This window comes from Oryx dammah, unplaced genomic scaffold (assembly GCF_014754425.2).
Source record: "Oryx dammah isolate SB20612 unplaced genomic scaffold, SCBI_Odam_1.1 HiC_scaffold_18, whole genome shotgun sequence".
In the NCBI taxonomy this organism is placed as follows: domain Eukaryota; kingdom Metazoa; phylum Chordata; class Mammalia; order Artiodactyla; family Bovidae; genus Oryx; species Oryx dammah.
Window position 1 is genome coordinate 102852636 of NW_024070202.1, and position 13585 is coordinate 102866220.

Consider the following 13585-nt stretch of genomic DNA (forward strand, 5'->3'; position numbering starts at 1 on the left):
CCATCATTTCCCTTCATTTTAGCTCTTTTTTGAGTTCGTTTGTTTAAGATTCTCTTTAGGATTTTATCTTACCTACAGCTGTTACAATGATAACGACGTAATCTTTATTCTGTCATTTTATTTTATATTCTGTTTTATTCCCTCCCCCTCCTTTGTTTTTTCACTCTTGCTATTTTCTATGCTTATCATCATATAGTTTTTTTATTTAATCTTCTTAACCAGTGTATGGAGTATAGTACTGTTTCCTTTTTATGGTTAACAAACTTAAGTGGAGGTAGATTACGTAGCTTGGTCAGGTCCCACAGCTAGTAAGTGGTGGAGCCCTAATTTAAACACAAGGGTTCACCTGACTCCAAGGTACGTGCTTTTTGCTATTGCATATTGCCCCTAAAATCTTTAGTTTCTTTGATGGTTTAAATATAAAAGTGCTAGGGATGTAATCCAGGTTTTCCAACATGTAATTAATAATAACAGCTATTATTATTAAGAAATAGCAGATAGCTATTAGCAAACACCTGTACCCTGCACTGAGTGTAGTGCTCCTGGGACTCACAACTTCACAGGACCCCAGTTACTGTGGAGGAGACAGTGCCCTGAGGGGAAGTGGCTAAGCCGTGATGCAAAGTCAGAATTGAAAGGGAGGACCATCAGGCTTTATATAACCTGCACTCTGTCTGCTGTGTTGTCTGCCATTCTTTCCCACTTAACAAAACTGGTTAGCAATGAGTGTGTTTCAGGTTTGTCAGGTGCTGGCATATCTCATATACTAAACTCTTTCTGTAGTAGCCATGGCAGCACTGAAACAGCTACTTGCTAACCTCTTAGGAAATGATCAGTAAGAAGATTCATTTCATTTGCTAGTATCTGTAAATTCTCCATATTTTTGTCTTTCAAATAGGACTTGGTATTTTTTCCTCATGAAGTAAGGATTCATCATTGCCTACAGTGCTCACCTCTGTCTGATAAGGACTTTCTTCTTGTAGCTCTTTTCTCACTTTGTAACATTCTTCCACTGTTCAGCCTCTTGAAAGTTTAGTTTTCATTCTGGCTTTCTTCCTATATTTCTTCTCCCTACACATACCCAGTCTTCCTCCTTTCTAAGAAATGCTGAGGCACATCCCCAAAATTGTCTTCATCTGTTTATAGCATGTGAGGTTGTCAAACAGTGTAAGATTATCAACAAAGTTGACAGAGTCAGCATGTTTCTTGCTCAGATTATTGGATCAGGATGTTTTATATCTCGGGTGTCTTAAGATAAGCTGTCTTTTGTGATTTCCCTGGTAAGTTTCACTTATGGTAGTGTACTGGTTGCATACTTTTTGTTTCTGGTAAACTGGTTAAGAGACACAGTGATGAAAATATCATTCTTATCCTCGTTGAATTGATTTTTGCTAATCCCTTGGTAATGATCATGGCCAGTTTTTTCATTGTTAGTAATTAAGTGGAACCCAGACTGGCTGCGGGGCTTCCCTTGTGGCTCAGATGGTAAAGAATCCGCCTGCAATAGGGGAGATCTTGGTTCGATCCTTGGGTCGGGAAGATGCCCTGGAGAAGGGAAAGGTTACCCACTCTAGTATTCTAGCCTGGAGAATTCCATGGACTGTATAGTCCATGGGGTCCCAAAGAGTTGGACATGACTGAGTGACTTTCACTTCACAGACTGGCTGCAGAAGCTGAGTATCTTTGTACAGAGTCACAGTATTATACAGTTGAAGTCAGAAAGCTTCTGGTCTGAGTCCTGGATCCACCACTTACTAGCAGTGTGATTTGGGGGCATATCGCATAACTATAAGATTTAAGATTCCTTGTTTGTAAAATGGGAGCTATAATACCAGTGTCACTGGCTGTTACTAAGATTAAACATGGTAATGTGTACAGTATATAGAATATCAGACATATTGTTAGACAATATTGTCTAGTAAAAAGTGAGACAGCTTTTTAAAACTAACATATTCAATAAATAAACGTATTCAAATAAACTTTTTAAAGACAGCTTTTTAAAACTAACATACTCAATAAACATATTCAAATAAAACTAACATATTCAAAATACGTAAGACACCCATAGCACTAAAAAATCTTATATGTATAACTTATTGAATTTGAGAAAATTCAGAAAAATGAAATACAGACATAAAATTAGGAAAGAATGTTAACATATGCTAAATTTTGTTTCAGCACCCTTTAATTGCCTGTCATGCCAGGTAATAGCTGGGATGTGAAGTGAAACTAATCCGAGCCCCGCCCTCAAGGAGCTTATTCTAAAGTAGATAGATATGGAAACAAATGTGTTTATTGAGAGTTATATTGACAATCTTGTGTTTCTGTAGGCTGCCAAACTTTTTGATGAAGAAGGAAGGAAAAAATTCTTTACACAGGATATGAATAATATTCTTCTGGAGTAAGTAATTTTCTTCTTTGATTAAAAAACCGTAAGAATTCTTTGACAAATATTATAGACCTTTGAGGTGCAGATGCTGCTTGTTTGGTTTGTCTCAGGCCTTAGCTCTTTCCTTTCGGTCTCACAACGTGTGATTAAGTTTCTTAGCAAAACTATGTGTCTGTGTACAGTGACCCCTTACGATAATCAAAGCTTCCAATGTGAAAACCGCCAGAGCAAGTGACCACTGTATGGGTTGAATGTTATCCTACGTTTAAATGCAATCTTTGTCATGTTATGTGAAGATATCTTTTTGAGACATCTCTGATTGTTTACATTGAAATTCACACAAACATTTTATATCCAAATGGAAAGTAGATGGGTTAACGAAGAATTGTTGTTATGGGATAGGATGGAGGCAATGTAGAGAAGACAGATGTTCAATTGGAAAGGAAAGGGTAAAAGCTGGTGTATGATACAAACAGTATTTAAATTAGTGGTGATCTTCACCCTTAGGTAGAATTTGATGTTAATGAAATTGCAGGTTCTAAGATTGTGGTCAACTAAGCTGTATTTATAAACCTGTTGGCTTATAAATTTTGACCATGGTTCCAGAAATTGAGTATATAATTGGCTACAGGCAGGAATGGGCAAAAGAGAAGTGGTCCTGGGGAAAGCAGTAAATTCCTTTCTGATGAAAATAATATATGCCTACTTTTGGTGGTTTAGTAGCATCATATATACAGAAATGAGGCAATGTTTCCAATACTGTGATTCCTGTCTTTTAAATGTATAATGGAGATAGTTTCTCATGAGATATAAAAGATGAGTTGGTTTACTGGATTTGATAACTATTTTAATTAATGCATTCTCTCTTTTTCCTGAAGTACTTAAAAAAATCTTTTTGGTCCCATGGACTCATAAAACACATAACCTAGTATGCTGCTAGCATGGAGACCGAGGAATTTCTTGTTCCTATTATTTATTTTAGCCAGGGGTTTTCAGATTTACTCAGTTTGCTTGCAGATGCTTCCTGTCAGTGCCACCTCCTTTTACCTAGCTTTCCTCTAAACCTTAAATTCAATAACCAGTGTAACCATTACTCATCAGAGCTGCGCCAGATTCCAGGATCAGGGATCTGACTAGCTCTTTTTCTTTTTACCTAATAGCCCAAGTTTACTAGATTAGGTCTTTTTCCTGTGACTGAGACAGTCTTTTTTTATTTTACTCTTCTATTAAGGGGACAACTCTTTTTCTCTCTTTGAGAATCAAAAGGTCATACTTGGGACATAACATCTCAAGTAAGCAGAATACCAGTTACCAGTATTCTGTTAACAGGCTTCTCTGTTAATTCCTGCCATGTCTGTTTAAAAACAAATCCTCTAGTCTTTTTTTGAGCCTGTTTATTTTTTTATTTCACAGAGAGTGTGCCTGTAATTCTACAAGCCTTAGTGTTCAGGCTTTGAATTTTTTTCCTTTTAGTAACTTTCTTATGCTCTCTTATCTTCTTACACTTTTCTGAACAAACATCCTTTATTTCTCTGTACTGAGTTGATTGTCTAAGGGCATATGATACACGATTATTTGGGGGTAGTATTTGCATAAATTTTTTCAGATAAATTTTAGTCATCCCCATATACTAAAAGCGGAGAAGGCAATGGCACCCTACTCCAGTACTCTTGCCTGGAAAATCCCATGGACGTTGGAGCCTGATGGGCTGCAGTCCACTGGGTTGCTAAGAGTCAGACACGACTAAGCGACTTCACTTTCACTTTTCACTTTCATGCCTCGGAGAAGGAAATGACAACCCACTCCAGTGTTCTTGCCTGGAGAATCCCAGGGACGGGGGAGCCTGGTGGGCTGCCGTCTATGGGGTTGCACAGAATTGGACACGACTGAAGTGACTTAGCAGCAGCATATACTAAAAGATTGGAATTCTTAGAAAAAAATATTAAAGTATATATGTGAGGGATGTGTACTTAAACTGCTCTCAGATATGAATTTTTATCTATTTGGGATAAACCAGTATAGTCAGTAACCTCTAGGGTTAATCCTTTTCTCTAATTTTTCCCTAATAGGGGCTTGGGAGCAGAGTCAGTGCTTCCAGTTTCTGAGTTGCCCCCTCTTTGGAAACCACTAATTTTTATAAGTAGGTCATTGATTTAATGTGTTCTTACTTGGAATCTCTTTCTATTTGGAGTTTCTGTTTTATTTTCAGCTTTAACTAACTTTTTATAATGGGACAAGCCTAAAATGCCTCCTACTCAGAGTCTAGACTTTTAATAAGTACTAACCACATTATTTAGCCAAACGTTTATACACAGAACTCATGACCATAGTGCTTATCTTCCATATGTACTTCTGCGTTTGACCCTCTGGCTCTGGTAGGTCTTAAACTTCTGCTCATTTATTTCTTTATTGGGTTGGCTTCTCTAATACTGAAAATTTTACACTGTCCATTCTAAGGCATATAGTTAGTTTTCCACGTTTCATTGTTTCTGAAATTGCAGTGTATATTGTAAGTGTTAGGTACATTTGATCTAGCAGGCTTTCTGGTTTCTTTTTTTCTCCAAAACTGTTAATTGAATCTTTGGATGCACCTACATTTATGAAAGTATTTAAGTCTGTCAGCATCTTCTCCTATAGAAGAACATGATGATTTGCACATAATTTGCTACCAAGGGCCCCAGTTTGGTCTTGGCCTTCAAATTGACATCTGTTCTCACCTTTCTACAGTAGCAGCTGCCAGATATAATGTCTTCCATCTTAAAGAAGTCTCACCTGTTTATTATAGACCTGTCCTGCTAAGAATATGGTGGCTGTTACAAAATCTTTTTTTTTTTAAGCAACTATTTGGCTAAATACCCTTTAGGAACTGGAGAAGTAGAATATATTGAGTACACTAATAAATACCTAGCTTGTTCAGTGGAGGCACAGTAAGGCCAATAAAAGATGGATAAAACAATCTGTGTGTGTAGCCTCTTCTGAATCTGTAATTTTTTCAAACACCTTTAAGGAAAATTTACTCTGAGAACTTACGGAAATTGTAACTCTAGTATAGCGGCTGCAGGGTGGTGAGGAGAATTATGAAATCTCTTTGATGAAATGAGTTTTTGGTTAATAGTGGAGTTCCTGTGCTTTGTGCAAAGATGGAGACTGTGTCCCTATCATTAGGAAGTTATTTGGTTATAGCTGATTCACGTGGTGGTGTTGTACAGCAGAAACCAACATAACGTTGTAAAGCAGTTATCCTCCAATTAAAAATAAAAGATACCCCCCCCCAAATTATCTGCACGGAAGGGAAATAAATTAGGAGTTAAGGACTTTTTTTCTGGCCATGTTGTGTGGCTCGCGGGATGTTAGGGCCCCGGTCAGGGGTCAAACTTTTGCCCCCTGCAGTGGAAGCATGGAGTTCTAACCACTGGACTGCCAGAGAGTTTCCAGGAATTTAGGGATTAACAGATACACACTGCTGTATGGTAAAGAATATGCTTGCAGTGCAGGAGACCTGGGTTCAGTCACTGGATTGGGATTATCTCCTGGAGAAAGGAATGGCTACCTACTCCGGTATTCTTGCCTGGAGAATTCCATGCCTTGCTGGCTATAATCCCAAGGAGAATTCTTTGCCTGGCAGGTTACAGTCTATGGAGTTGCAAAGAGTCAGACACAATTGAGTGACTAACATGATGATGATATATAAAATAGATAAAGATACTGTATAGCACAGGGGACTATATTAAATATCTCATAATAACCTATAGTGGAAAAGAATCTGAAAAAAGTATATATATAAAACTAAATCACTTTCCTGTATAACTGAAACTAACACAATATTGTAAATGGCTATACTTAAAATAAGAAAGCAAATTATTTGCCATCTTGTTTAGGGTTATAAATTCTACTCTTAAACTAGATTCATTGAAATTTTTTTATAGCATAGTTATTTATGTGTTTTTTTTTTTATTTTTTTACTTGAACAATGCTGTCTGGGAAATCAGGGAAGTATAAAATGAGAAAAGAATCTGCCTTTGTCTCCTTGCCTGTTTGTTACTACTTAAAAGAAATTCTCTACTACATATTTGTTATTGTTTTTGGTCAGCATTGAGTTACAGCTGCAGGAATTAGGCCCTGTCATTCGTAGTGGTGTCTACTCCCACCTTGAAGCTTTCGTGCCATGCAATAAAGAAACACTGGTAAAACGTCTGAAGAAGTTACATCTCAATGTCCAGGTAAGAAGAGGAACAATAATAACTGCATCTGCTGTTTTAGAACCTGTAAAGAGACTGGTTTCTGTTTGCTGCTTTTGCATATTAATTGCTGTATCGTCATAGTATATATATGTAATAACCATAGAATGTTCTTTTTAAGGCCTGGGATCCAATTGCTTTTCAACAGTTGATAAGTTTCAATGAGAAATAATGTTTTCTTATGCTTCCTGGATGAGGTAAATAACTTCATTCCACAGCTAACACAACTTTATCCTCAACAAGTAATCTGACATGTGTCAGTCAATTTCTTATTCCCGAAATGGACGTATATAGATATACTTACTCACATAGGCATGAAGACCAATGGAAAGAATCACAGGGTTGCATGTGAACTCAAAGGTTATTCATTGTAATCATCCGTGTTTTGCTAGGTTCTTTTCCACTACAACCCCTCTAAGTGTTTCATTACAATATCAGGAAGTTCTTCCATACATTGGGCCAGATCCAAGTCCTTTCCATCCTTTCGACCCTAATTCTGCTTTTGACATGGAATTCTGTTACAGGTTGTATACTTCCATTAATAAAATGGTTCTTTTGAATTGAGAAACTATAGTTCTTTCTCAGTTCAAGCAGGTTAATGAACAAATGAAATTTATTCTAGGTCTCAGATTTCCTGGACTGTGGAATGTTAGCTATGGAAGAAGACATTTATCTAACCCTTGCTTTTCTTCATGTGGTATAATTATGTACCTTTGTATCCCTAAACATATTGTGTGGTTCGCATGTTTTTGAGCTTCATATAAATGGAGAAAGAGTATCTGTTTTCTTCTTTAGCTTGCTTATTTACACTCAAGATTATGCATTTCAGGTTTATCTGTCTTTACGTGTAGTGGGACTCCATTTTTACTGCTGTGTGTACAGTGTTCCATTGTATGAATATATTTCAGTTAATTTATTCATTTAACTGTCGATGGATACTTGATGTTTTCCCAGGTAGATAGTCTCAGCTATATAATTCTTAAGATCATTGAGAAACCATGATGCTGGATTTGCATTTTTAAGAATGGTATTTTATAGCAAACACTGTCCTGTGTGCGACAGTATTAATTGGTATACATGAAGTAAGTAAAATGCTTCTTAGTAATATTTGTGTTTTATTTTTATTAGATTTTGGTGTCTATTTAATCATTTTATTACAGTTAAAGTGTCCATATAATTTACTGCCCAAACATGGAGTATTTTTAAGAATGTAATTGAACACTATTAATTATGCTGAGGCAACAGGCAAATGGAAGGAAAGTTATGATCAACCTAGACAGCATATTAAAAAGCAGAGACATTACTTTGCCAACAAAGGTCCGTCTAGTCGAGGCTATGGTTTTTCCTATAGTCATGTATGGACGTGAGAGTTGGACTGTGAAGAAAGCTGAGCACCGAAGAATTGATGCTTTTGAACTGTGGTGTTGGAGAAGACTCTTAAGAGTCCCTTGGACTGCAAGGGGATCCAACCAGTCCATCCTAAAGGAGATCAGTCCTGAGTGTTCATTGGAAAGACTGATGTTGAAGCTGAAACACCAGTACTTTGGCCACCTGATGCGAAGAGCTGACTCATTTGAAAAGACCCTGATGCTGAGAAAGATTGAGGGCAGGAGGAGAAGGGGACGGCAGAGGATGAGATGGTTGAATGGCATCATCAACTCGGTGGACATGGGTTTGGGTGGACTCCGGGAGTAGGTGATGGACAGGGAGGCCTGGTGTGCTGTGGTTCATGGGGTCGCAAAGAGTCGGACATGACTGATCGACTAAACTGAACTGAACTGAACAGGCAAAAACTGGGACTCTATTTGGCTTTCTGAGAAGTATGATTATCCTAATTTTATATCTAGTGTACATTATGAGAAGTCAGCGTTGTAGAAGAAATGTCTGTATTTGAGTATGCTATTGTGTGATCAATATCTAAAACCCAGATTTCATCTTTTGAGGATCTGCTTACAAAATAGGCTATGTAAATATGCTTGAAAAAACTTTTAGTTTTTTTTCCCTCAGGATGATCGTTTAAGAGAACCTCTGCAAAAGCTGAAACTGGCTGTCAGCAATGTCATGCCTGAACAGCTATTTAAATACCAGGAGGACTGCCAGGCTCGTAATCAGGCTAAGTGTGCCAAGTATGTACCTCTTTTTAATTGGACTGGCTTTTGCACTTGAGAAATAGTTGTTGCTGTTAGGGATTGGTCTTAAGTAGAAATCCACCTAAACCACTAGAGTGGTATAATTGAATATTTTCTAAATGGTCAATCACTTCCCACTCAGTTGCTTTGGGGTAAAAGGCAAAAGATCTTTTGATGTTGTGTATGAGTGTGATCAAAGCTAGAGCTGACACTGGTAAGACATTTTACGGGTTGACCTACTTGACTGGTTGCAGTTAGATACAAAAGATAAGTGTTCATGCCTTTATATTAGAATTTGAAGACCTTATTTACAAGTGCTATATAATGCACTTCAAATTCAAAGTATTATGTGGAAAGTTAAATTCCTTATTTACCCTGTCTTTGAAGCAATTCAACAAGTATCCAAGGAGCATATTATAGCAATGTTGGGTTAACACTTTGCTGCATAAAGTGTTTTCCATTTTTAGGTTTCATACAGATGAAGAACGAGAAAAAAATGGGTCCGAGGAAGATGACGAGGAGAAACCAGGGAAACGTGTGATAGGACCAAGGAAGAAATTCCACTGGGATGACACCATTAGGTAAGGTTTAATGAAAACCTTCACTTTCAACCAAATAGATAATGCAGAAGTACAGTGTTTACAGTTTCTCATTAAAAAAGACTCTATAGTAAATGGAAAACTCGATTAGAAGCAACCAAAAGTTAGTGTGTAGGAAAATTTTATTCAAGAGAAATTAATTTAGTTCTAATATCCATAGAGTTCTGTCACTTTTATTTTCATATAGTGCTTTTCATAAACTAATCTTACTGAGTAAGTCATACTGGTTTCAGAGGTGAAGTACTCAGTGTGTTTGTGTAACGTGTCATCTTTCTTACCAGTATTTCTGTACTCTGAGTAGAGGGTTTAGTTGTAGGACTACCCCTTTTAAACTTTGGTACCTGGATTAAAGGTACCAAAGGGAATTATCTCATACTGGGGATTTGGCTATAGTGCACTGAATGATGTATGTTAGAAATTATTTATCTTCATGTCATCCTCTGAATTCTTCAGATAATATTCTTTATTATTGCTGTCAGATTTGTGTGCTTTTTAAAACATCTGTTTCAAGCTTAATTTTCTACAGTTTGCAGTCAGATTTATATATAAATATATATTTTTAATCTGTTTAGAACTTTGTTATGTAACCTTGTTGAGATCAAATTGGGATGCTATGAGTTAGAGCCAAATAAAAGCCAGTCTGCTGAGGATTATCTTAAATCCTTTATGGAGACAGAGGTGAAACCATTGTGGCCTAAGGGCTGGATGCAGGCAAGGTAAGAAATGTGACATCCTAGACTTTATTTTACTCTCTTATTGCTGTTGTTAAAGACACATATATACACACACATTACATTCATTTTCCTAAGAACCTAGCGTGTTTAACATTCTGTAACTCATCTCAGATGATGCCTACTCTGAAAGCTTCATTCACTTAAAAGAAAAAAGTCATATGGACATAGAGAGAAACATAGAAGTGATTCTCTTTAACCGACCACTTTTTCTTCTTTACACCTAAATCTTCCTAATAGAGAAAAAGGGAGGGGGGAAGAAGGTTATGAACTTTGGGAACAGGGACTTTATATGGGTATCTTTAAGATAAGTAACTGAATATAAGATTTAGATTGCAGAAAAAGAGGCACAGCCTTAGTTCTATTGAAAATATAGTCAGTGTAGAGTGGTATTTCAAAAACTAAGGGCAGCTCAGTTTAAAGAGTTAAATATAGAATGTTAAATCAATAGGCCTGGTTGTCTCAACCTGTCATCCTAAAGTGTTCATCTTAAATCAACAGAAATCTGTTAAAAGATTTAAATAAAGAGGTAATATAGAATTTTGCATAATATAGGTTATTGAATTTACTGTACCATTGTAAGTCTTTATTTGGTAAATAGCAAGTAGTAGCCTATTGAGTATCAAATGATTAAAATGACAAAATGATTATCCTGTTATTGTCTGCTATGGAAAAATAACTGTGCTTTTTTAATTTTTCCAGAATGCTTTTTAAGGAAAGTCGGAGTGTACATAATCATCTTACTTCTGCTCCGTGAGTAAATGCAGACCCCAGATTTCTTCATTTATTTTTATTCACATTATGATATTTAGAAAACAAAATATTCATTAAATGCTAGGCAAAATAGGACTTAAACATACAATCTGTCTTAACACAGCTTTAAAAAAAAATCATCTTAACTGTTGACTCTCTAGACCTAAGGACACATTTCTCTATTTAAAAACTTCTCAGGCTGGTCTCTAAAAATTTGAATCCATAATGTAATATATTGGCTTGAAATCTGGTGGTGAGAAGCCATTTAAATAGGAAGGCTTCAGTGGTTTCCTTTGTTCCTAGACAGTCTGCCCTCCAGTTCTTTTGTATCCTTTTTCTTTTCCTCTTAATGACCATCTACAAAGGTAATCTGTTAGCCTCCTGCTTTCCACTACAGTTCTGTATATATCCTACCTAGCCTTGCCTTGAGGAGTGTTTTATTCCACAAGATTAATGTACTCTTCATGTCCTTCCCTCTTTCCCAAAGTGTATCTTTTCATTCGTGATATAATTACTAAAGAATGGTCTCTAGTAAAAAGGCAGGTTTTTTCTGTGGTTATATTTTTGTTAAAAGACTTCCCTGGTGGCTCAGATGGTAAAGCATCTGCCTACAATGCGGGAGACCCAGGTTTGATCCCTGGGTTGGGAAGATCCTCTGGAGAAGGAAATAGCAACCCACTCCAGTACTCTTGCCTGGAAAATCTCATGGACGGAGGAGCATTGTAGGCTACAGTCCATGGGGTCGCAAAGAGTCAGACACGACTGAGCAACTTCACTCTACTGGTTATCTTGACAGGGATTCTATTTTTAATTACAACTTAAGGCTCCTTCTCTGTAGCCTAGAAGTGTAGTGTTAAGGGTTAATAAAATATAAAATTAGCAGGTCACTGAGAAATTACTGAACAACTCTAGTTCAGTACTCCACTAAGAGGTCTGGATAACAATCTGGGTAGTATTACAAAATTCCCCCTCTCCTTATATATAGTTGTAGTAGATAGAATTTTTTTTACAGCTTTTAGGAAGAACACTTTGTTAGTATACTATCGGAGATATATTGAAGTTGGCTTTGGTTTTCAGATCTTGCTATTTTTGTGTTTTTTGGGTATAAATTTGGAGTAGTTTGGTTTTATATGTTATAGGTTTACTTTTTTGCAGGTGGTTTACATATCGCAGGGTCAGTGTAAATGTATTTTTTTATGCATTTATGTGTATTTGTGTCAGTATTCCAGGCCTTTAATTTCCCTATAGTCCTAGAATCCCATTACAATTCAAGTATAGAAATAATTTATTTCTTTAATTCTACAACAAGTTTTGCATAGATCCTTTCCCTCAGTTTGTCTTTTTTTTTTTTTTAGTAGCCTCATTATTATGGCTAACTTTTTGTTTTGTTTTGTATCAGAAAGTAGGAATCTGTGTGATAATATAGGCCTGGAAGTCATGAATATTACTGTTGCCTTAATGAAGTTGTAGATTGACTGTAAAATTTTAATTGAGACATTTGTTAATTTAACTTAGTGAAGTAGAAATATTCAGACAGTGTTGAGAAATATTCAGACAATTTTAGCTTTACAACCCTTTATTTATTCAGCAAACATGTGAGCACTTTCTTGTGCTAAAGAACCCTTAAGAGGTTTTAATCTTTTCACTTTTTCACACTGCTTCACAGATGTCCTAAGCTTCCATGGCATTTTTTATTGCCCTTTTTCTGTCAGCTTTGAAATTTTTTATTTGAACTGTTATGTTAAAAATAACTTTCTTAAAAAAACTTGAGGATTTTTTGTTTTGTTTTGTTTTTTAAATAGTATCTCATTTATAACCTCTTAGCATGGTTTCATTTGAGCTTGAAGTTCCTTGAAGTTCTTTTCTATAAATAATTACAAATTCCTACCAATTCTTTGAAATATGTCTCCTTTGGGCAGCTTTGTTAGCCTGTTTTGAGTTTTAATTTTTATTTTTAATAATTATATTTAATTAAAAAAATTTTATCTACATTTTACTAATGGTTTGACCTTTATTGTAGTTAACTGAGGACTTGAAATTAGTAAAAATATTGGTGTATATTCACATATAAACTGAATACTTACATACAAGATTATGTGTTACAATTTCCTAATAAGTGACTTAACTGCTATTGAGATAACCTCCTTTTTAATCTTTTCTCTTAGGGCAAAGAAAAAGGTGATTCCTGCACCTAAACCCAAAGTGAAGGTAAGTATTGAACCAAATCTTTAGTTAGTGATAGTTGGTGACTATTCAAATACATTCTTTTGATGAAAAGGTTATATGGCAGTTAGCATAGATTTAGGTGCTGTTCTCTTAAGATGGGTATTTTTAAGCATTGTAAAAATCCTGGAACCATTGTATTTGGGAGAATAGATGACTGTGGCACTGGGAAGTTTACATGCATTAGTTGAATTCTAAGGCTTAGTACTACTTAAAAATATTGGATAAAATATTAATATGACAAATAGCATTTAAAAGCATGGCTGGGATCTTGAATGAGTAAAATTCCTGTCTCAAAACAAAGGAGGAGCTGCCAGAAAATTAATCTGTCACTGAAACTTCAGTTGCCTTAGATACATTTGCTGATTTCTATCACCTTTCAAAGCACAGCTGATAAGATTTTCTTAGACTTAAATAGATTGGGAATTGGAATGAAGCTCTCCATAAACCTGGGACTCTCAGAGGATGACATTTTTAGTAAAAGGACTAGAAAAGAAATCCATTCACCACTAGAAAGATTAAG

At 35.9% G+C, this 13585-nt stretch overlaps 1 protein-coding gene across 1 annotated transcript in view; it reads left to right on the forward strand.

Annotated features, from left to right (window-relative positions):
* Window positions 1-13585, forward strand: part of UBN2 (ubinuclein 2) — a 57138-nt gene that overhangs the window by 29707 nt on the left and 13846 nt on the right. The window contains exons 7-13 of the mRNA XM_040259968.1: window positions 2331-2401; window positions 6480-6609; window positions 8635-8753; window positions 9224-9337; window positions 9928-10071; window positions 10789-10839; window positions 13005-13047. Coding sequence (XP_040115902.1) covers window positions 2331-2401; window positions 6480-6609; window positions 8635-8753; window positions 9224-9337; window positions 9928-10071; window positions 10789-10839; window positions 13005-13047 — 672 coding nt within the window. The remainder of the gene's footprint in view (window positions 1-2330; window positions 2402-6479; window positions 6610-8634; window positions 8754-9223; window positions 9338-9927; window positions 10072-10788; window positions 10840-13004; window positions 13048-13585) is intronic.